Below are 23,710 nucleotides of genomic sequence, written 5' to 3'. Positions count from 1 at the left end.
ATAATATACTAAATTGATGTAAATCACCTATATCAGAAAAAAACAGCCTTTCCAAAATTGAGACGTTATATTTATATAAATTAAATTTATATCTATTAAATTCAATTTTTGATATCAGGGGTAATAGTAGTTTTACTATAACTAAGAAATATGGTTTTCTTAGCTATTCCCCATATCCAATATAACCGATATTCCTGTAAAATAGTCAGATTCCAGGATTTTGCAGTAGAATTAAAAATAACGTTGACATCTTTAACATGAAAGCATTTAGCCAAACATTTACTTATATATGTTACCATGTTCTTCCCCAAAGAAACCAAAGCTGGACATGAAAAAAACATATGAATTAACCTATCCTCATTTTTTCTACATTTCTTACAGAGAAAAATCTAGTTTCCTCTTTTTGAATACAGTACATTCTTTGAGGAATCCAATCTAAATATTGCAGATTTATATTACCATTACTGAATATCAGGCAAACAAAATTCTAAATCTGGTTGTTGTTGAAAGTCCTTAAAATAACACTTACAAACCACATGTCTTAGCACATGTTTTTAAAGTGGATTTTTTTCATAATGTTAAAAAAGTTAAATATTTAGAAGACTTAGTGTCAAAATTTAATCTATCTCTCAGTGTGCCCCAAATTTATCTAGCTACTTGTAAACCAGGGAGTGAAAAACTTTTGTTTACTATATGTTGACTAGAATAATTGCAAAGATTTTAATAAAGATACATAATAACTTTCCAGTGAAGCCTGTAGAGGTAGAATATTCAGTTAAATTCTAATTCATCATAAATATAGATGATGAAATAGCACTGGTACTTAGACTTACATACTGCTCCACTCTGCTTAACAGCACTTTCTAAGTGGTATACAAATATCAGCATATTGCCCCCAATAATCTCAGTCCTCATTTTACCAACCTTGGAAGGATAGAAGGATGAGTCAACTAGTCAGGATGCATCTCCTGGCTGAAAGCAGAGTTAGCCTGCAATACTACATTCTAACCACTTCGCCACTGTTCTATTACATTTTTGAAAATATGATAAATTAAAACCTCGTTGTTCATAAGATAACTTCAACTTAGAAAGTGAGATTCTTGGTGATCTGTCTTTCCATCTCCATCAAAATCTATAAATATGCATGAAATATATATTTGGAATTAATCTGGGGTTTCCCTTCAAATAGATATCAACCAAATGATATTAACTTTGATAACATTTGTCAACACCCTGTCAATGTAATGGGATTTTTGTCCATCTATTAATAATAAAGTTTGACATCAGTTTCCAAATATTAGTAGTATTTTTGGTATATAGTTAACTTTTTGTAAAGTACAATAGTGAATTTCCTGTTTACCATAAATAAAGTATTTGAATAATTATTCATTTCTTAGAAGTAATGCTATTTAGTGTGGACAGAAATGAAGCTACAGATCATATCAACAATTCTGAGTTTCGTTTTTAAAAAAATGGGTTTCAAAATGAATTTCTGACTCCCTGCATTGTGGGCATTCTAGAAGGATTGCTCTACAACCAAGCAGTAGAATAAATGAACATCCTCGCATCTTGATGTTTACAGTTTAAAATCTGTCGGAGGAAAACATAGAAGCAGAGACAGTGAAGTACTAGAGAAAAAACCAGCAGTTTCAGTTCCACATGCTATTTGTTTTAGACTAATTGTATTATTTTAATAAATTGTTCTTGGGGTGGATGTGGGGAAAGAACACAGCTCTTCATCTTGCTGCCAGAGAAGGCCACGCAAAAGCAGTGAAATTACTTCTCGATGAAAATGCCAAAATTCTCCTGAACAGAGCTGAAGCTTCTTTTCTTCATGAAGCTATACACAATGGACAAAAAGATGTTGTAAATGTTGTAATTTTACATAAAAGGTAAGCCTTCCTACATCTGTTTAGGAGACTTCTCCTTCTCTCTTCCAAAGTACTAGTTGCTCTTCCCAGTCCTGTGTAATAAATGACTAGCCACTCTGTGAAATCCCACTTCTAATTCCCATTATGAAATGAGAAAGTGGTCAAGAAGGCCAACCAAAACTTTTATTTACTACTGTACATCTACCACTGCAAGTCAGATGTCTTGATGTTATATTTCTTTGTTTTTTTCCTGGCTCAGTGCAGAACTTTATATTTATCTCTGCTAAATTCTATTCATTGCAGTGAAAGTTAAGTTAAACATGAGCAAGCAGTTTCATGCTGCTGCTAAAAAGGCAAATGCAAATTCTCTGCATTAATCATCTGAAAAATCGAGTCCAGATCATGCACAGTAATTTTCCATTCCACTCTGCCCTGGTTGAACATCACTTGCAGTACTTAGACTGGTTCTGAGCACCATAGCTGAAAAGGATATTAAATGAGTTCAGATGAGAATTACTAAAATGATAAGGGACCTGGAAACTATGGTTGAAAAATATTTATTTTTTTTTTTTATTTTAATTCCATTTATATCCCGCCCTTCTCCGAAGACTCAGGGCGGCTTACAAACTTAGCAGTAGCCTTCATTATATGTATATGCCTGCTTATTAGGGCTTTTTCACACACACCCCAAGCTGATGGAATTATTTATTCATTTACTTCAGTTTTTAACATATTCTTGGTGTGATTATAAGTAATAAAAGTAGTAAAATAATAATTACAAAAATTACATTAACATCAGAAATTATAATAAAAATTAAGCTGTATTGTTGCTGCTGACTCAAGTCAATTTCTGATGATCTCCTAAAAAAGCAACTTTTCCAGTTACAGAAGGCCATGCAAGGGAACAAGCTCTTCTACAAAAGGCATGTCCCTACTGAAAAGGCCTACTATATGCTCCTCCCTACCACATTCCACCCCCCCCCACCCCCACCCCCAAGATAAGTGAGGAATCTTAAAAGGCACTATTATAATCTGGATGGAAATGCTTGTAGAAGTCAAATCCTACATTGTTATTTTGTAGTTTAATAAAGCATAAACATAATAAGCATTTCTGATAAGAAAATAAGTTTTATGCTATATGTCAACATAGTCCTCTCATTGGTATACAAATCAATTTAAAGAATGCACACCAGTTCAGCTCCGGTTCAAATACGCAACTCAGAGTATTAATTTCCCTTTTTGAATCAGCTCAATATACCTGTATAGGTTTTTTTCATCCTTCCTGTTACATTTATAATATAGAGTATACTCACAAAATGCTAGATAAAGGAGTAGAAAGCCAATGTTTAGCTAATTTAAGACATTTTTCCCACCTGACATATAATAGCAATAGTATGACATCGTTACATAACTATATAAAGCTGTGACATACCACTTGACTTCAAGAATTGCTAAGACCTTGCTGTTATAAAACATGCTAAATACTGCCTAGCCTACTCCTTTTTACTTTGTTATATTTGTAGTTGAGCTGCATGTCAACATTTTTGTAGTAATCCTTTTAAAAACATGAATGTTGTGATCAGGTAGTGGCACATGGGCGGTCTTGTCTGGTTTGGAAGCTAAGCAGCAGAGGGCTTGCTTAGTATTTGGATGGGAGAGAATGGCAAGCCTCTTCTATACTGTTGCAAAGAAAACTGCATGGAATCATCCTGAATGGAGCTTTCCCAAAGGATACTTTATTCTTATTGAAGATACAGCAATGTGTATTTTTCTCCTATCACTACAAATAGTCATTCTGAACCCTTTCAACTTATTTTCTTTTTCAGATGGGAAGAATCTATAACAACATTTTCTCACCATTCTTCTATAAACAAATGTGCAATACTAGAGATGGTTGAATATCTTCCTGAATGTTTAAAAGTAAGGTTATATTGAGCTAGTGATGTAACTTGTAGTTAAGGCCAGAACTGGAAGTTACCCCATTCCCCCCAAAATTAAGGCAGTAATAAGCTACTTCCATATTGTTATGAAAAACAACAATATGGATTTCTGTCCATGAAATCCTAGGTGTTTTTATTTAAAAACATCGAGTTGTATATAAGAGTCCAACCCTTGAATTTACAAAAAAGTTGTTTTTAATTTTTCCAATTTGTGATCTCATTATATCCCCAGTTTGGGGACATCTGAAGCTATAATCCAGTTTGGGGTAGTCTGGAACTAAAATCCCAAAGGGGCATAAAGTTGAAGAAGACTGAGATAATAGTATTGTGTGAAATTAGCATATATTTGAGCATATCTCTCTTCATGTTTATTTTGACCCAAACTGTGGATATTCCTTATGCCATGTACAAGCTTTAATATGGCCTGTTTTCTTCTTATGTTATCGTTTCTATCAATGACTACATTTTTAACATCACTACAAAAAGAACTAATTTTACATGTACAAGTTCAGATCTTCTGATAGTAAAATAAAGAAGAATCATTCCAAAACACCAGACAATTCTCTTAGCAGAGAAGAATGAACGCCCGTTTTGAACAAATCCATTTGTCAGGTTATTTTATTTTCATCATTCTAAGATACAATCACTTAGTTCATACTGTTAGGTAGATTGACGTGAATAAGAAATTTCAAAATCACTATCTTCTGGAACTATGGTCAAACTAAATTTGAAACACGTTGATGAGTGTGTGTATTAAAACTTACTTCCATCATTGTGCTATTGGCCATGGAAAAGCTATCCTAAATGCTAATGGGAGTTTAAATTCTGGAGGCAATAGGAGTGCAAGAACCATCTTACCCTTGTGAATAATAGGGAAACGTTAATGCTACCCTTAGTGTTACGATTAAACTTTAAAATCCTAAACATGTCATCTAAATAGACTAGTCTTTGACACATGTCTCTGAACCTAAAACAAAAACAAATCCTTAATGTCCTTTTGAATATGAAAAATTAAAAACTGCTTCAGTTTAGATGTACTTTTCATCATTCAATTTTATTCAGAATTAATTTTCTACACTGTATAATGTGATTGCATAATTTTGTTGGTAAAAACATAGAAATGTTTCTCTATTTTTGCTTAGTTGGTTTTAGACAATTGCATTATTGAATCAACTGATGAAAAAGGATCTAAAGAATTCTGTGTAAGTAAAATCCAAAGCAGTTTTATCTACTAAGGAGTTTTAGAATTAATAAAGCATTTTGAGGTTGTAATGGCCATATGATTCTTGGGCAAGAAACATATAGTCAGTTTTTATATATTAAGTTAAATAATGTGTTTTAACTATTTAATTGGAATTCCCTGAAGGAAAAAGTTGAATTTGCATATTACATTAAACTATACCTTATTATAAATTAAACCCACAGGAACAAGCTGTACATCCATTCTCTTTTCTGCTTTCCTTTTGTATATGTATATGTATGTATGCATATGTGTGTGTGTATAAGAAGCAATTATATTAAATTTAATTAACTAATATTCATTTAATTAAAATTAATTGTTTAATTTTGAAGAATAGCTTATAGGATTATTATATGACCATGATTTAAAATGATATACAATTGTCACCAAAATGTAAGTTAAGTTCAGCACTAAAATCCAAAATGGAATATATACTGTCAACAGTAAATATTACATCAAAATTTTATAAAACACCCAAATATTTTAAATTCCTTAATTTCCCTGAATTGAAGAAATTATAATACCTCGGGGACCACCTGCTGCCGGCGTCGACTCCCCTCCGCCCCGTGCGTTCCCACAGAGAGGGCCTCCTCAGGGTGCCTCCAGTCAGAGAATGTCGGCTGGTGGCCCCCAGGGGGAGGGCCTTCTCTGTGGGCGCTCCGGCTTTGTGGAACCAGCTGCCGGTTGAGCTCCCGATGGCACCGGATCTCCGCTCCTTCCGTCGCGGGTTAAAGACCCATTTATTTGAACAAGCTGGCCTGGCCTGATGGGGAATCACTTAGGGTTTTAATATTTATATATATATTTTATTGTTTTTATTGTGGGCAATAATTTAATTCTTTTTTAATTTTTGTACTTTTGTAGTTTTAAGATATGCCCTGTTCACCGCCCTGAGTCCTTCGGGAGAAGGGCGGTATAAAAATTTAATAAATAAATAAATGAATAAATAAATAAATAATATCAAAGTTTGTGTGCACATATTTATGCTTATGCCTGTACCCTGAATATATTTACTGAAATAATCGGAGCATAGTAAGTAAGTAAGCTTGCAAACCACAATCATTGGCAATCATGCCCAGACTACTTTTTTCTAAGACTTTAGAAGAGATTTAAGTTAAATCTTTTAAAAGTATGATGTATTACAAGTTTGTTCCAAAATTAAGCTGTGTTGGTTCATATTTATATAGATTGAATATAACTTCAGATATCTTCAATGTCCATTGAAACTTAAGAAGAAATTTAAAGAGAATGAGGGAGTAGTTTATGAGCCACTTCTTGCTTTAAATGTAAGTTATGCTTATGTGAAACCATACCTAATACTGTAGAGCAGAGGTCCCCAACCTTTCTGGTTTGGTGACCTGGGCCGGGGGAGGAAGATGGGATAGTTCCCTGCGAGTAGAAGGGGAGGGGAACTTTGCATGCAAGTGTAAGACAGACACCACTCGTGTAAGGGGAGCTTTGTGCTCAAGGGCAAGTGTCTACCACTCGCACAATGGGAGCTTCGTATGCAAGCACAAGCAGCTGCCGCTCACACATGGGGAACTTTGCCTGTGATCATGTGGTCACCCCTGCTTGCATGGCCCAGTTCCAAACAGGCTGAGGCCCAGTAGTGGGCCACAGCCCAGTGGTTGGGGACCTCTGCTGTAGCAACTGAAACTGTAATCTAGGACCATTTAAAATATTCTGTAAGAATTCGCTGTAATTTCCTTAAATTTGCAGTTCATTAGGACTGACTTGAGATTCTCTTTTTCTTTCACCCCACTCCAAATAATCACATATTTTTCAAGTTATCCATTTTGATAAACTAAACTGTTAAAATCATATTTAACTGGTGGCAGAATGCATGCCTTACAGGACATCTATTTGCTGATGTAGAATAGCTTTCATCTTTGTACCAATAAATGTATAAATACACATTTTATGAATATGATCATGTTCTTAAATTAATAATAATGTCAAATCATATTATTGTTTAATATAAATAATAGGTTGGATGTAAAATGAAAAACCTGTATTTTTCCCATCTTATCCCAGGCCATGGTACGTCACAATCGTGTTGAACTGCTTAGTCATCCTGTTTGTACAGAATATTTACTTATGAAATGGTAAGTAGCCATTTTAAAAGATATTGTCTTTCACATTTTGTTCTAATTCAGGTTCTTTGAAATCTGACCTCTTAAATCACTGTTATTTTATTTATGTTGGGGAGATAGATGACTTACAAAATTAATAAATAAATACATTTATGATTTATGGAAAGAACACATAAGAGTTATGATGTCCTTAGTAACTATAGCAATTGTAAATATAATTATTAGAAAAATGTTCCAATTTAGATTTTGTTCTCAGAGCCTCTCCTTGTTTACATTTTTTCCTGCTGAGGTGAAAAATGCTATCACTTATATTATGAAAGTCATACTGAATACAATTTTATTTTATAGGATGGCCTATGGTTTCCGAGCGCATATTTTGAATCTGGCTGTGTATTCCCTTGGCTTAATACCTCTTACCCTCCTGATCACCAATTTAGAGCCACATATTTCTTTCAATGCAACGCTTCAGTATGGACCTTTTGATAATAAGGTACAGCTTTAATTCATTACATTGCTTTGTAGTTGAATTTATCAATAAAGCAATGAACTTGAAACTATGATTAAGTAACACATATAAATATATTTGCTTTCATATATTTTTGTGATCTTCCAAGAATAATCATTGTTAGAATTCTGGGTGAGAAAGGATCTTAATTTGATCTAGAAAAACAGTTCCTAAGTTCTTAGAGTATTACTAAATAGAACTGTAAAGCAGTATTTTAAGTCTGTATAAACATTAATATTTTAAAGTGCATTCTGATGCACTGGTTTTATTGACATGGAAACCATCTCTTTTCAGATATTTCAGGACTTTTATGTGGAAGAGGTCAAAGAAAGATGTTTCCTTTCAATATTTGCATTTACTTACAGTATACAGCTTAGGAATCTATGGAGGCATCTAGAACCGTTAGAACTCTGGAAAAACATTTCAGTATGACTTTTCCTGAGGCTACCTTGGTCAGACCCTAAATCAGGGATATGCTGTCATACAGTAGTTGTCCTTTGAGTGAGGTGAACAGACATATTTCCAAAAAAGTAAATGAGATTAGGACAGAAATTAGGGAGGGATCAAGACTAAATTGAGCTTAAATGAACTCCAGAAGATGGTAGAGGACAGGAAGGCCAGGAGGAACATTGTCCATGGGGTCGCGATGGGGTCGGACATGACTTTGCAACTAACAACAACAAGAAGACTAAATAAGTGTCATTAAATTTAAATTTGATTAATTGAGTTGATATTGCTAACCATTAAGATTTGTCTTTTTATAATTAAAAAGGATAATTTGACAATGTTTGGAGTGGTACTTCGGATTGCACTAACCAATATTTTTAATGAGTCACATGAAGACCTAGGGCCTAGGCACACAAATTGTGTAACCTTGTGTAGGCTCACAGATTGAACTTCTGTTCCTAGTTATATCTCCAGTGTTAGCAGACATTCAGGAAACAAGGTTTTATGGGAAGGGAGGAAAGGTCATAAAACAGGTGATAACTGGGAGTTGAAGTCCACAAGTCATAAAAGGACCAAGTTTGAAAACCCCTGTTCTAGACACTTGTCCTGTCAGTGTTGGTCACCAAGATCACACCTACCAACATAACCCCCACCCTCCACTACCATTGATGATGTTACCTTGTTTAGTAATAAAATGTCTGCAAGAAAACAACCAAATTCCATGACCAGCACAGACTTTTCATTTCAACCCTGAGCTACAAATGTTCTTCTCTATTGTTCGCTACAGTTGTTCCCAGCAATTTTAGAATGAATAATGCTTGTGTATTATGGATAAAACAAAAATATCCCTTTGGGAGATGTAATAGAAATGGAGGAACTTCTATTGAATGTTATGTTGTCCCCCTTACATAGCACATATTTACTGTGCTATGTAAGTACTGTAGCTGAGTTCATGTAACATGCATAATAAGGTTGGTTAAAGACCTGGCCCTGCATTTATACAATGTTATGTACTGGGCTTTTGGTACCTCACCACGTGCATTGCTGGAGAGTTAACGGCTCTCCAGCAACCCAGACAGGACATGTCCGGTCCTGCAATTGGTCAACCTTGGGCGGCAAGCATGGGTTCATTCTCATTGGTTGCTACCAGAGGGTTTGGCTATATATTGTGGCAAGATGCACCCCAAGTCCCCAGTACAGTTCCAGCTTAATAAAAGAATGGGTTTCTCTGTACTCAGCTGTGTGTCTTCATTCCTGCTCACCAGAGCCCACGACATAATATACAATATGTTAAAGATTTTGGTTATTGTCTTCCATAGCTTGCATGGATAATATAGTCAGGGAGTTAATTTACAAGCTGAAGAAAATAAGAAAGAATCCTTGTGGAGCTAGAAATACCTCATAGGGCAGGGGTGTCAAACTCAATTTCATTGAGGGCCACATCAGCATTGCGGTTGCCCTCAGGGGGCCAGGTGGGTGTTGTCTGGGTGGCCGTGGCCTACTGGGTGGGCATGGCTAGAGTGCATATGGCCTACTGGGTGGGCGTGGCCAGCTTTACGTCGTTCACATCAAGGGTGCCTATGGGGGCCTGCGCAGGAGTGGGACAGATCTGGGGGTCTCTGGCAGAAGGAGGGTCTCTGGGCCAGGGCCAAGGCAGTGGGGGCCGTTCCCTCACTGTTTCCAGGATGGCTTCGCGGGCCACATGAAACCACTTCGTGGGCCGGATCCGGCCCCCGGGCCTTGTGTTTGACATGTCTGTCATAGGGCAACAGGTATAATTTATTTCTTCTGTACTTGGAGCTGGATCCTGGGAAACCTGTCCTCTAGAATCCTCTCTTCTCTCTCCCTAAGGATACTGGGTGATACTGGGGAGTTTTAGTTTCAGTCTTGTGGTACAGTATAATAGTTTTGGATTAGAAATTTGAGCATTATCAATCTACTATTTTTCTAAGGAATAATTCCATGTTTCTGTAGTTCTGTAGTTCTGAAATATTTGTTAATAGTATAGGATAATCTTCTACCATCTGGCACCAGACTTCAATTTTCAAGTTTATATATTATGTCTGATTACTAATAGCACAAGATATTGGGCAATTTTCCCATCAATGTAATACATTAAAAGCAAAATGAAAAAAAATGTTTTCCATTTGCCCATTAATAACATTTCCTGTTTTTTTTTTCTCTTTTCAGAATTCAAACTTCATTAAAGTTTGTATGTCTTTAGTTTTTATCATGAGTTTATTTGGTATCTGCAAAGAAATAATACAGCTATTCCAACAGGTATTGGTTAATGTTGTGAATTTTATTTATTTGTTGTTATGTGAAGTATTTTATGTGCAATTAACATAAAATGTTTTTATGAAGAAAAACATTATTTAATAGGATCTCTTTTTTTTTCTGTGGATGTGTTTCTTTGAGTCAGTTTTTGACCTAGCACCTGCCTGGAATAGTTGCTGCAGTTTACTTGATAAAGTTTTTTTAAAGTGGTTTGTCATTGCCTCCTTCTTAGGGTTGAGAGAGAGCGACTGGCCCACAGTCACTTAGATGGCTTTGAGCATAAGACAAGATTACAGCCATAACCACTGCACCAAACTGACTCTCCAGAATTGGTCTATTAGAATTAATTAGAAATAATAATATGCTATTTGATTTGCATCATTTTCAACAATATTAATGTTTAACTTTTTTTATATCTTAGAAATTAAACTATTTGTTGGATTATTCTAACCTTCTTGACTGGACAATTTATACTACAAGTATCATTTTTGTGTCATCTTTATTTGTGACGTTACCAGTTCGTTTACAGTGGGACTGTGGTGCAATTGCTATACTCTTGGCTTGGACAAACTTCTTGTTCTATTTACAAAGGCAAGTTTGAACCTTCAGGAAAGTAGTTATAAATTATTCTATATTAAGTTTTGAGCTACTGTAGAATGATTTAAATTCATAGGTTCTTATAAGTATAGAAATGAGTGTATCTTGTTTTTAGAAAATGGTAATTTATATTGTAAGAATATGCAAACATCAGGGACTAAAAAGTTTCATTTAGCATTTGAATAAGTCTTCCTTTCTATTTCTTTTTTTTCTTTATATGTAATATTAGTATTGTTTGTAGTTATCTTATATGAGCTAGAGAGTGATAGATTTAAGAATTTATTGTTGGTAGCATATGGATGTTTATGATTGTTCTTTGTTTTTATACCCTGTACTTAGCTCTGGGAAGTCGGGGGGGGGGGGAGGGGGGAAAGGGGGGAGGGGAAGGGAGGGATAGGTGGGGGGGAGGGGGGATTGTTAAAGATAAAATGTATTTTAAAACTTTTCAATAAAAAAAGAATATGCAAACATCAAAGCTTTAGAACATTATCAGCCTGATATCTGAAAATTAGAACCTAGGAACTAAAGAGGACTTAAGTTGCTGAATTCAAATCAGATTGGTTTCGAATTGTATGGGATCAAATCAAATAACTGTGTTCATTATTGAAGCAATCCAATTTTTCCTAATGGCCTCCCCTTTCATGCAAACAAACAAACAAATAAATAAATCCTATTTTTATGAGAGGCATGTTTTGAAGAATTATCCCAATATAGTGGGGGGGGAAAGAAAATTAATCCCAATTGTTTGACTCATAGTTGGATTAAAATGATTCCATATAGAACAGGAGGGCTTTTTCAATATGATACCAATTTTCTTGAGTGCAGCTCATCAGACGAAGACAAGGAAGACTTCTAGATATTCACCTCAAGACTTAACATAGTCCAACTATTTTTTTCTGCAATGATAACCCAATGCATATTAGACACAAGCAGGGCAAGGTTATTAAAGCATGCTTCTATTCATGTTCTACAGGAACTAGCATTTTTCTCAACTAATAATGAAATAATAGTCAGTATAATTAGAGCACATTGTTAGCTATTATCTTTCCCATTGCTATAGGGCAGCAGGAGTTTTACAAAAATTACTTTATTTTAATTGTTCTGAATTTTTTAATGTTCAGTCAAGGTACCTTAGTTTCTCATATTACAACAAAAGGAGAAAACTTCATATTTTTTCAATTGGAAAATGAGATTTAAAGCATACATAAGTAGATACAGTAGCTAATACATATTTTAATACAAGGCAACCACGTTGTTTTGTCAGCCTATGAGGACTAGATTCTATTCTTATAAATGACAAAAGAGAATGGAGACTGAATCAGAATTACCGTAATGAAAAAGCATAATTACTAAAATGAGAATCTTTCTACAAACATTTCTTGGTTGAAGAATTGTAAATAGCAGTGATCTGTATAAACAGAAGACTTCTCAAATGTGTCATGTGATTAAGAGATTAAGAAAATTATATATACCCCTTTTTAAATTAAATATTGTGTTTTCTCTTCTCAGATTTGAAAATTATGGAATATATATTGTGATGTTCTGGGAAATTTTGAAGACTCTGATACGGATCATTATTGTTTTCTTTTTTTTGATGTTAGCTTTTGGTCTCAGCTTCCATGTTCTTCTTGGTTCACAGGTTTGAAATGTCATATTAAATACTTTAAAAATTATTTTAAAACAAAAAATAATTTTATTAAAATATTGGTATTAAAATATTATATTACATTTAATTCCACAAATGCCTAAACATTTATTATCTGTAAATTTGAGAGGGTTTTTTTAAGTAATGAGAGGAAGTTCTAATTTAAAAACTGGAGACAAAATGCAAACTTTGCTGTAGAAACTGTCTATACGAGGGGTGTCAACCCTGATCACAATGTATGGTAATGTATCAGGAGGTTTTTGCCTTAGCAGTGCCAGTGTGAGTGTGGCCTGTGTGGGCAGGATGTGGCCTACAGGGCGCAAGTTTGACATGCCTGGTCTATATGTTTGGATTCGAATAAATGTAAATGAAATATGGAAGATAAATTATTTTAACTGAGTTATTTAATGGGATTGTATTACTTAAGTCAAGTTAAATGTGACAGCAGAAGACAACAGTATCTTGGAGTGAACTTCTTTAAGTCTTGGTGGATACACCAAAATGTAAGATGGTGGATAGAAAAGGCATGGATTTAATTGACTATATGCCATCAAGCAGCTGTTAACAAAAACAATGTTTCGTTAACTGATAATACTGTTTTGTGAGTTTCAGACATGAATTTAGACAACATGAAGGTGTTTTAATAACTTTAATGCCTAAACGTACTAGTGTCTATTTACCTGATTTTAAAAATTCTTTTAACTAAAATTAATCAGAAATAAATCATCATATTTATTTTCTTAATAAATTTGGTGTTTCTGGTATTATTAGAAAATTAAGTGGTAGGTGACTATAGCTCATTGTTCTGTTGGAAATGACCTCCCTCAACATGCATAGGTAACCTAATACACAGAAAGGAGAGATTAAATAACTATTTTTGGGGGTATCCAAACTGTCCCAAATCCAAAATCCTACTGTTTAAAAATCAAAATATACTTGCTTCCTACCAATGATAAATGCTTTCAGATTAAAAAATTATATCCATAATTTTCTTTGGATTGCTTAATGTGAGCACTGAAGGCATTTAAAAATCTATTGCAATCTCTGTTGGGTCTATTAAATATAAAATTAAAGATATATTTAAAAGAATGCAAATAGTAACATTTGAGATAATAGAACACCTATGAAAAACCAGGAAATTATGTGTAAGTCTGAAAACAGAACCTTATAAATTACTATCTTTCCTCTTTTTCCTTTTAGCAAACATATGGCACTCCATATCTTTCAGTAATGCAAACATTTTCCATGATGCTAGGAGATAACAACTACCGTGAAGCTTTCCTTGAACCAATGCTTTCTGATAAACTCCCTTTTCCATTCCTGAGTTTTATAATTCTCATTATCTTTTCTCTGCTTATCCCAATTCTTCTTATGAACTTGCTGGTAAGAATTAACTATATTAAGGTCAGGTGTTGACAGCACCTTAGTTGGAACTTGCATAAATTTATTTTATTTTATTTATTTTTTCTCTATGGAAAATATATTACTAGAGATATGGAAGGAACATTGCTGCAATTTATTAGGAGCAAATAATAGGCATCAGCAACATTTGCTTTTTGGCTTGTTGAGGGCAGAACTATTATGGTCTTGTATTTTTCCTAACATGGAAAGAATCTTCCTTTTAGCCCATTGCAGTCTATTCTGACTAACAAACATTAGCCACTGTCTGCATTTCTTAGGAGATTAATTAAAGAAATGTTAAAGAGATTGTACATAGGAATTTCTGCAGGCAAATCAGACAGCTGTAGTTCCTTTAATGTATTATTTATGATGCTTATAGTGACTGCAAATATTACAACAAAACTGCATGACTGCCATCCAGAAATGGCTCAAGTAGTATTATGAGAATGTTTATTATCCTTCCTGAAATACTTGAACAATAACTCCCATTATCTCTTACAAACTCAACGTAGAGGCACCAGAAAAAGCTGCTTTATAATAGTTTCCATATAGGATTATTATAGCATTTTGGAACTGTCTTTGAAAATCTGGGTGACTCAAAATATTGCATCTAGGATGATTATAATTGGAATTGATATCTATTTGCATTTTATTTCAAATTTGTTCAATTTAGTCTATTGGGGTAAAGTGAATTAGACAGGCTTTTAATGGTTACTGATGAAGGAATCCAAGGCTCTCCTTATTCTATCCGGACTATCAATTCAGATTATCACTATGAGATCCATTTCTAATGGCTGATGAGCTTTGAAGTTAAAAGAGAAATATTAAGTCAGTGTCTAAACCTTCACCTCTTTTTCCTCATAATGGATGGGTGGACAATTTTAGTAAAACTACTTTAATTTTAGTAAAACAGAAAGGGATTGAAATACTTGGAAAGCATTAAAAAAAAACCTTTTGCTGAGTCTGATTTCTGTGTTATAGATTGGTTTGGCTGTTGGTGACATTGCAGAGGTGCAGAAGTATGCTGCAATGAAAAGAATAGCAATGCAGGTTTGTGAAGTGCATGGTAGATTTTATATTGATTATATATAGGAGTTAATATTCCCCCTTTGCTGCTGGGAAAGTAAATTGAAAAATTATTGGTAAATTGCCCAAATTATTCTTCTGACAAGTTATGTGAAACCCTAATACAGGGGCTTACAACCTTGACAACTTTAAGATTTGTGGACTTCAGTTCGCAGAATTCCTCAGCCAGCTATAAGGAACCTTTAATGTATTAAAATCCAACAATGAATATCACAATATCTACATACATATCCATCACACTATGCAAAGCATAGATGTGACATAAAAATAGTGTTCCAAAGAAATGAAAGGTGCATGATAAGAAAATAAGAACTGCAACAATGCCTCCCTACACTGCCTTCTGTGATATAAATATTTTCATTGTCTCCCTTTTGAAGGACCTTATCAACTCCATCCAACCATTTGGTCTTTACCGTACCACATTCTGAAGAATCCCACTCCAACTAAATTCAATTTTTATATTTTCCCTTACAAATTTAATTCACATTAATTCCATGTTTCAAAGTGGTAAAAGCATGCTTATATTTGCAGTTTTACTTCTCTTGATAAATTTATTATTTGCAACAGACCACATATTACCAGTACTACTACTTTTCTGCCGGCATTTGCCCATCTTAAAAAATTGTCCATCCACTTTCACTTTTAGCAAACATTCTACCAAGTTACAATGATTCTTCTGTTTGTTTTAATCTTTCACCATTTAGCTATATCATGCAACTTATTATTACATTTTTCCTGTCAAATACAATTAACCTGGTATTTGATTCATTAAGTTTCATATGAATTTGTCTGGTTGTTTTAGTCTAGCTAATATTCATTTCAAATATTCTCACCCAATAGGCATAATTGGCATATATTCACATCCATAAACATCATGTCATTGCCACAAGCCTTTATACTTTTATCATAAATGTATTAAACGAATAAGAAACATCATAAATCTTTCATTTGCTTCCTCATATTGAATCATTCACTAAGCTCTCAAAATACTCCCACACATATGTTACCTCCATCATATATTCTTATGCTGTTGAGTAATCATTGACCTCATATTTGTATTAAAATATTATATTGTAACCTATAATTTTCTCATAAATTTAGATTCATAGACAATATACTTTCTCATTTTTATATATTTCTCAATGATTAGTACAAATGCAGTCTGAAGTCAATGATTAGTACAAATGCAGATGCCCTGCCTAGCATGAAGCGACTTATACTTCCAGAATTTTGTTCAGTGACACCACCGTATTCTTTCACCAGAATTCTTCCTAACATCTTCCCAGGCATAAGGAATCCTAAACTTTTTGTCTACACTCTTGCTGTTTTATACAGGGAAACAATAATAGCATTTTTCTAGTTTGAACCCAGATTAAGCCTGTCATACATGCATTCCAGAAAAAACCACATTCATATTTAAACACTTCTTCAGACATGTCATCTACACTTGCAGCTTTGTCATTTCTCAATGTTCTCACCTCATTTATAACTTCAATTTCTATAAAATTGTTTCAGTCTATGACATATACATTTCAGTCTTTAACACATCACTGATATTTCTAAAACACCTTTTCTAGTATTGCCTCCCTTCTTTTTTTCTACATCAATAACTCTATTCAGGTTCTTTAACATTTGCTTCTCTTATATTCCAATTCAAAGTCCTTTATACTGCAGTTCCTGCCAGCTTGCCCATAGATAGTTCAAAGATAATGACATCTAACACTCCTCTTGGTTAATTGAGGTTTTTATATAAAGTGTGTTATTAAGATTAGTTGTCCCTGTGCCACATGCAATATCCCCAGCTAATAATAAGAACTAAATCAGTTAGTTGAGAATACTTTGGTCAGGATTGCACAAGGACAACTAAAGTCCAATTTTGTCATGAATACATTCATTTTCTATGCAATCTATGCAATCTAAAGATTATGTTGCTATCCAACACACGTTTGCTGACATGCTACCAATCTAGAGATATAATATGTGCCTTTTACTAATATACTCTAACAATGCCTGCTATGATCCCAGCTAATCTTTGAAATACTTAATCCAAATATGTATTAAGCAGGGATTTCCCAGGATTCAAAATTTTGTTAGCATTTCTAATTATTTTAAAGCTTTACAATATATAAAACATTATCCTTAAGCCATAAGCTTTTAATATGCTGTTATGAGAAATGACATGACCAGAGATTAATTTATCAATTTTTCTATTCATCTTTTTGTGAGGAGAGATGGAAAACCTTAACTTACTTTCTATCCAAAAAGTATAATCAACATTACCTAAGCTAAAAGTTATAACAATTTTTCTATATTGCATGCAGAATTAATTTAGGGAGTGCATGGACAGCCCAGTTGTAATGGCATAATTCTTTAGTTTTATTCTTATAGCAAATTTATTAAAGATATATTTATTTATTTTTTAGGTTAATCTTCATACAAACCTGGAAAAAAAACTGCCATATTGGTTTCTCAGTAGAGTTGATCAACAATCCATTCTTGTGTATCCTAATAGATCTAGATATTGTGGCTTTATGGTAAGTTAAAAGCAAGAATGACTGGCTTTTATGATTTCTATAAACCTTCCTAGCCTCAAAAACAGGAGGATAAAAATAGACAGTTCTTTTTCAATTGTGTAATGACTGCAAAGGGCTTAATTGTCAATAAAACTCAAAGCAAAGGGAAATTGGCTTCTCATGATCTACTGTCTATTACTTCTTATTGTTGCTTTGGCAGTGAACGCAAGGAGGAAAGATGCTGATCTCTTTCCTTTGCCCTTTGCATTTCTTTAGTCTCTTACCAGAGCATTAGAAGAGCTAAGAAGCAGAAAAGTCTGACAGGCAGGTAAGCCAAAAGGAGAGAAGTTTGAAGTTCATTTGGAAGATCACCAAAAGAATCAGAGAACAATAACTTCACTGCAGAATTGATAGTATAAATATGGACATATCAGACTCATAACTGGTTTTGGAATAAGAGAGTTGGAAGGGACCTTGGTGGTCTTCTAGTCCAACCCCATGCTCAAGCAGGAAACACTGAACTATTTTAGACCATGGTATCTCTTTTTAAAAACCTCCAGTGTTGGAGCACCCACAACTTCTGGACATAATTTGTTCCACTCATTAATTGTTCTAACTGTCAGAAAATTTCTCCTTATTTTTATGTTGGTTCTCTCCAGTGGAGAGATTCAAATCCCTGAACAACTGGTTCTCTGCGTGGATGCAAACCTGGTATCCTTGCTCTTCTGGTGGGCCATTCTAGGCCTGGGAGGCCTCTTCCAGGCCTCCCAGGCCTAGACCAGACTTCCAGAAGTAGTGTGCATTCAGACGGTTCTCCAAACTCTACAAAATTTAGCGACTGGTTCTGCTGAACTGGTGCGAACTGGCTGAATCCCATCACTGGTTCTCTCCTTAATTAGTTTCCATCCATTGCTTCTTGTCCTGCCTTCAGGAGCTTTGGAGAATAAAGAATAAATAAAATATTGTACTTGAGACACTTTATAAACCTCAAAGAAGTTTGATTTCTTAAGTTTATTAGAAGCATTTTACTATTTCTATTCTTTTTTTTAAATAGAGTGTGTTCCAGTATTGCTTTGGATGGGATAATATAGCAGCTGATACAAAGAGTGCTGATACAACATTAGAACTAGAAGTATTGAAACAGAAGTACAGGTATTTGTTAATTCTGTGGTAATTTTATTAGTGGGGGAATTATAACTTGGCAGGCGAAGGACTGTATTTTACTTTCAAGAGTATTATTAAAACATGATAGAAATGAACGTGGACTTTATTTTTACTATAGGCACAAGCAAACATTTACTGAAACATTTTTCAATAATTTTCATAGTATATTTCTGAGATTCAGGGAGGTAGTGAAAGAGTCTAACATGCACCTTGGACTATGTTCTTCACTACAATCAAGTCAATCTTAGAACAAAAATATTCGCAATCTTTTTAATTTTCAAAATAATATTTATATATTTATATACTATGAAATACATAAATTGAACAGGCTTTTTTATTCATTTATTGAGAAGGTAGTGATCAAGTGACAAACTGGGTTTATTACAAACAGCATGGATTCAAATCTGACTTAAAACAAAAAAGAACTTGACCTAATGTAAGGAAAATACTATTATTTCCTATAGCATGTGTAGGGTTAACTTTTAGTAAATACCAACTTCAATGCAGTACCCAAGAAAAATGGAGCTGATAAGCTGTTCTCCACTATCATTAGTCTGCATTGGTTGAAGAACATAAATCTTTATAATTCTATCAAAATATTCCAAAATATGAAGAAAATGTAGAAAAAAGGTAACTCTGTTCTCCATGGGAATAGGCCATGCTCATGGTCATAACCCTTGAATTAAAAAAGCTTGTTTCAAATCAAATACTTTTAAAACAATTTATGTATGTTGTTACTTTGAATTGGTGTAAATATTTTTTTAATGAAAAGTAAAATGTTCTGCAAAAAGAAAAGAAATCTTATTGTCAAAATAATTTAAAGTGCATCATCTTCAGAATAGATTAAGTATCTTAACAATTTTTCATATTTAATATATTGAATATTTAATATATCGTGTAATATAACATGTATTAAAATGTGCACCTTCTTTTAGGTTTTCTGAGTGATGTCAGTGGAGTTAAGACAAAAAATATATATTTTAACTTCATTTCATTTTAAATTTAAATATTAGTAAACAAATTTTAAAGGGATTCTTGGAGTGTTACCAACATATAAGGTTGTCCATGCAGCTCTGAGGCCCTCATTGCCAATCCTGGTGTAGCCTATATAACTTAATGACTTGTCCTGTAACAAATGTAATTTTTTTGTTTTCAGGCTTAAGGACATTGCAGCTCTGGTAGAAAAACAGCACAATCTCCTTAAACTAGTTGCACATAAAATGGAAGTAATATTTGAGGCAGAGGATGGAGATCCAAATGATTCATTCCAGAACAAATTTAGGAAAGAGAAGTTGGAACATAAGAACAATAAATGGGACACGGTGCTCAAAGCAGTGAAATCAAAATGTACCTAATTTGATTACAACTATCCTCATATTTTGATAAAATAGCTTCTTAGTAGGAAATAGGAAATACCAGTGTGGCATTTTAAGTTGGGGCAGAAGTTACCATTATGGGACAGTAGTACGTCAATGTGGTTTGTGGAATTGATTAGCAAGTCCCCTCAATTCCAGTCAAGCTGGCTAATAAGCAAATACTGGGCTATATAATGCTGGTTATTCCCTTCCTCTTGGCTCACTGTAGACGATTGCTTATTGTCAGGTTGCAATAGTGGCTAGCCAGTACTGGCTGAATCAAAACTTATTTCAGTGTAACTACCATACGTTTCTGTATTCTGTATTTAGAGGCTTTTTTCCAGCTGCATGGTATAATGTTAATTTAATTATTACCATATACTAAAATGTTTCCAACAGAGGAAAATATAAAAGACAATAATTTAGCTTCTTAAATATTAACACATAGCATAATTAATGCAGTAGCAGCTTTGCTGATGAATTCAGCTCAAACTAACCCAAATTTATCTTTCTGGAATGTCAAAGAGATTAATATGATAGTTGGCTTCTCAGAGCGTTCACTCAGTACAATCTCATTACAATAAACTGATTTTCCTGAAGGTATGGTAATAGGGAGTATCAAAGACTAACAGTTCAACCCTGAGCTACAGATATTCTTTTCTATTGATTCAACCCTTCCAAAGAATGTGCTTGCTTTAATGCTTTGAAAGAGTGTTTTGCTCATGCCAATACACTTTAAAAGCATCTCTTTTAGCAATGGCAATAGCATTTAGACTTATATACTGCCCTGTAGTGCTTTAGAGCACTAAGTGATTTACAAATGTCAGCGTATTGCCCCCAACAATCTGGGTCCTCATATTACCGACCGCAGAAGGATGGAAGGATAAGTCAACTTTGAGACAGTCAGGATCGAACTTCTGGCGTGTGGGCAAGTTAGCCTGCAATACTGCATTCTAACCACTGTGCCACCACGTCCCAATGCTTTTAAATGCTTTGCACGTGAAATCATTGCTTTTACATCATATGGCAAATTAATTGAGTAAACGATATAAAAAGATTTAGGTCTCTTTAACCAGTGGTGCATTCATTATGCCTTATAGAAATATAGAAATAAACTACAGTCACTGTCATATATTAGTTAAAACGACAACTAACTGCAGATCTACTCAGATGTAAATTCCATAAACTTTAGTGGACGTGTTAAGATAATACAATCTAAATATATGATGAGGAATGTTATCTAGTAATAAAATATTAGAATAAAAAATTTAAACTATTGTGCTGAATAAGTTCGAACAAATGCTTCTTTTAGTTTTAAACCAAGGCTGGCTTTGTTGATTATATATTGTTCAATAGATAAAATAAAGTTACAATTTATGTAAATGTGAAACACAATAAAGATATTGTAATAAACTTCCTGTTTCAATAAAACTCCTAATTAATAAACCTGCTTATTTCTGTAGCATTTATTTGTCTTTTTTCTAAAACAAGAGAAGTAATACATTTTATGCATTTCATTATGTATTCTTCTAGTACTGACTGCGATTTTTAAAATCTAAAGAGCATTATTTTAGCCATTCAGTTAATTCTGATTTCTTTACAGATGTAAGGAAATTGCTATTCCACTTTAAAAATCCACAGAGGATTTATTCATTTGAAAATATCAAATCCTCCTTTTTCTGCAGGATTTAATACACAAGAATTCTACTCTCCTTTCTGAATTGGAATCTGCCTAATGTTCCCCACCTTCCACATGTGTTGAAACTAGAGTTTCTAGAATTGCCAGCTAGCATCATCAAATTCACATTTCCATTTACAAAGAATTTTGTTTTAGTTGCAGATGTTTTTGGTTTTCAGGCTGAGCCACCTTCCCCAACTGGGGCTCTCCAGATGTTCTGGGACTAAAATTGCCATAACACCTGTACAGAGCAGATTGATCTGATCAGGTTTATATGCAGGCTGATGCAAAGAAATGACCACTTTTTATGATGTATATGCCATTATTTTCAATATTATTGCATTGCATAGAGCAGAGTTGCTAGGGTTTAACAGGAAACCATCACACATAGATACGGAATATACAACATAACTATATATCTATTGCATCTGATGAAAATATTTTCTGGAGATGGAAATATTTCCCTTTTTTCTCTTTTAGCCTAGTAATTTTCTGTCAATTCCTTTTAAATGACTTGTGTCATTTTTTTAATGTATTTTGGGGCTATGATTATGTAGCAAATAAATATTAGCAGTGTCGGTAGTCTATCATAACACTAGATGGCAGTGAATGCTAGTATTTCCTATAAAACATTTAGTTTGCTGTTAAAGAATTTGATAGAAATGATTGATTTTAGTTTTACAGCATATGTTCTAAAGCCCTGGTGGCAAATCTATGGTACGTGTGCCAAAGATGGCACGCAGAGTCATCTCTGTTGGCATGCGCACCGTCACCCCAGTCCTAGGCTTTCAGCTGGGTTTTATAAAATCTTTTCGCTTTAGACCTCTGCCACCATGTGCAAAAAAATAAAAATGCTGATGTCCATTTTGCTCTATGAGTTCATGGTGAGGTAATCCTAACCCTAAGTGGAATTTTCCTCCAATGGGATTTTCCCATGTATTTTACCAGGAAACATAGATAGGGCAGGCTACAAAAGTCAGTGCCCTCCTAACCATACCCGAGTATTTCAAATTTCTTGCCAATGTCCATTTTGCTGTATTAGTTCATGGTGACCCAACCCTAACCCTTAGTGGAATTTTCCTCTAATGGGATTTTCCCATGTAGTTTACCAGGAAACATAGCTAGGTCAGGCTAGAAAGGTCAGTGTCCTCCTAACTATACCCAAGTATTCCAAGTTTACTGGCAATGTCCATTTTCTCAATGAGTTCATTGTGACCTAACCCTAACCCTAAGTGGAATTTTCCTTCAATGGGATTTTCCCATGTATTTTACCAGGAAACATAGATAGGGCAGGCTATAAAAATAAGTGCCCTCCTAACCATACCAAAGAATTCTAAATTTGTTGCCGATGTCCATTTTGCTCTCTAAGTTCATGGTGACCTAAAATTAACCCTAAGTCAAATTTTCCTCCACTGGGATTTTCCCATGTATTTTACCAGGAAAATAGATAGGGCAGGCTAGAAAGGTTAGTACACTCGTAACCATACCCAAGAACTCCGAATTTGTTGGTGATGTCCATTTTGCTCCTTGAGTTCATGGTGACCTAACCCTAACCCTAAGTGGAATTTTCCTCCAATGGGATTTTCCGCAGCCATGCCCACCCAATTGGCCACACCCACCCAATGGGCTACACCCACCCAGCACCCAATGATACATACGTGGGTTTTGGGTTGCAATTTGGGCACTCGGTCTTTAAAAGGTTCACCATCACTGTTCTAAAGTAAATGTGTTGAGACTATTTAAGACTGGTTAGGGACAGATTATTTATTTATTTATTTTATTTTTATTTTTATTCCATTTATATCCCGCCCTTCTCCGAAGACTCAGGGCGGCTTACAAGCTTAGCAGTAGCCTCCAGATTATCCTGGAGAACATGTAGTCACTAAGGCCTGAAAGCA

General features: G+C 34.2%; 1 protein-coding gene across 1 annotated transcript in view; it reads left to right on the top strand.

Annotated features, from left to right (window-relative positions):
• The window catches only part of TRPA1 (transient receptor potential cation channel subfamily A member 1), a gene marked incomplete at both ends in the record, with an annotated part of 49,262 nt that extends 29,128 nt beyond the window's left edge, over nt 1–20,134 (top strand). The window contains 14 exons of the mRNA XM_083360324.1: nt 1,726–1,892; nt 3,698–3,791; nt 4,954–5,013; nt 6,239–6,337; nt 7,086–7,156; nt 7,493–7,634; nt 10,287–10,376; nt 10,795–10,964; nt 12,480–12,609; nt 13,816–13,998; nt 14,998–15,066; nt 17,526–17,636; nt 18,670–18,767; nt 19,936–20,134. Of these exons, the coding sequence (XP_083216450.1) occupies nt 1,726–1,892; nt 3,698–3,791; nt 4,954–5,013; nt 6,239–6,337; nt 7,086–7,156; nt 7,493–7,634; nt 10,287–10,376; nt 10,795–10,964; nt 12,480–12,609; nt 13,816–13,998; nt 14,998–15,066; nt 17,526–17,636; nt 18,670–18,767; nt 19,936–20,134 (1,683 nt within the window). The remainder of the gene's footprint in view (nt 1–1,725; nt 1,893–3,697; nt 3,792–4,953; nt 5,014–6,238; nt 6,338–7,085; nt 7,157–7,492; nt 7,635–10,286; nt 10,377–10,794; nt 10,965–12,479; nt 12,610–13,815; nt 13,999–14,997; nt 15,067–17,525; nt 17,637–18,669; nt 18,768–19,935) is intronic.
• Between the last annotated feature and the right edge of the window lie 3,576 nt (nt 20,135–23,710).

Source organism: Vipera ursinii (assembly GCF_947247035.1).
Source record: "Vipera ursinii genome assembly, chromosome: 3".
NCBI classification, from domain to species: Eukaryota; Metazoa; Chordata; class Lepidosauria; order Squamata; family Viperidae; genus Vipera; species Vipera ursinii.
Note: the sequence above shows the minus strand (reverse complement) of the source record. Positions and strands in the feature narration are given on the sequence as shown.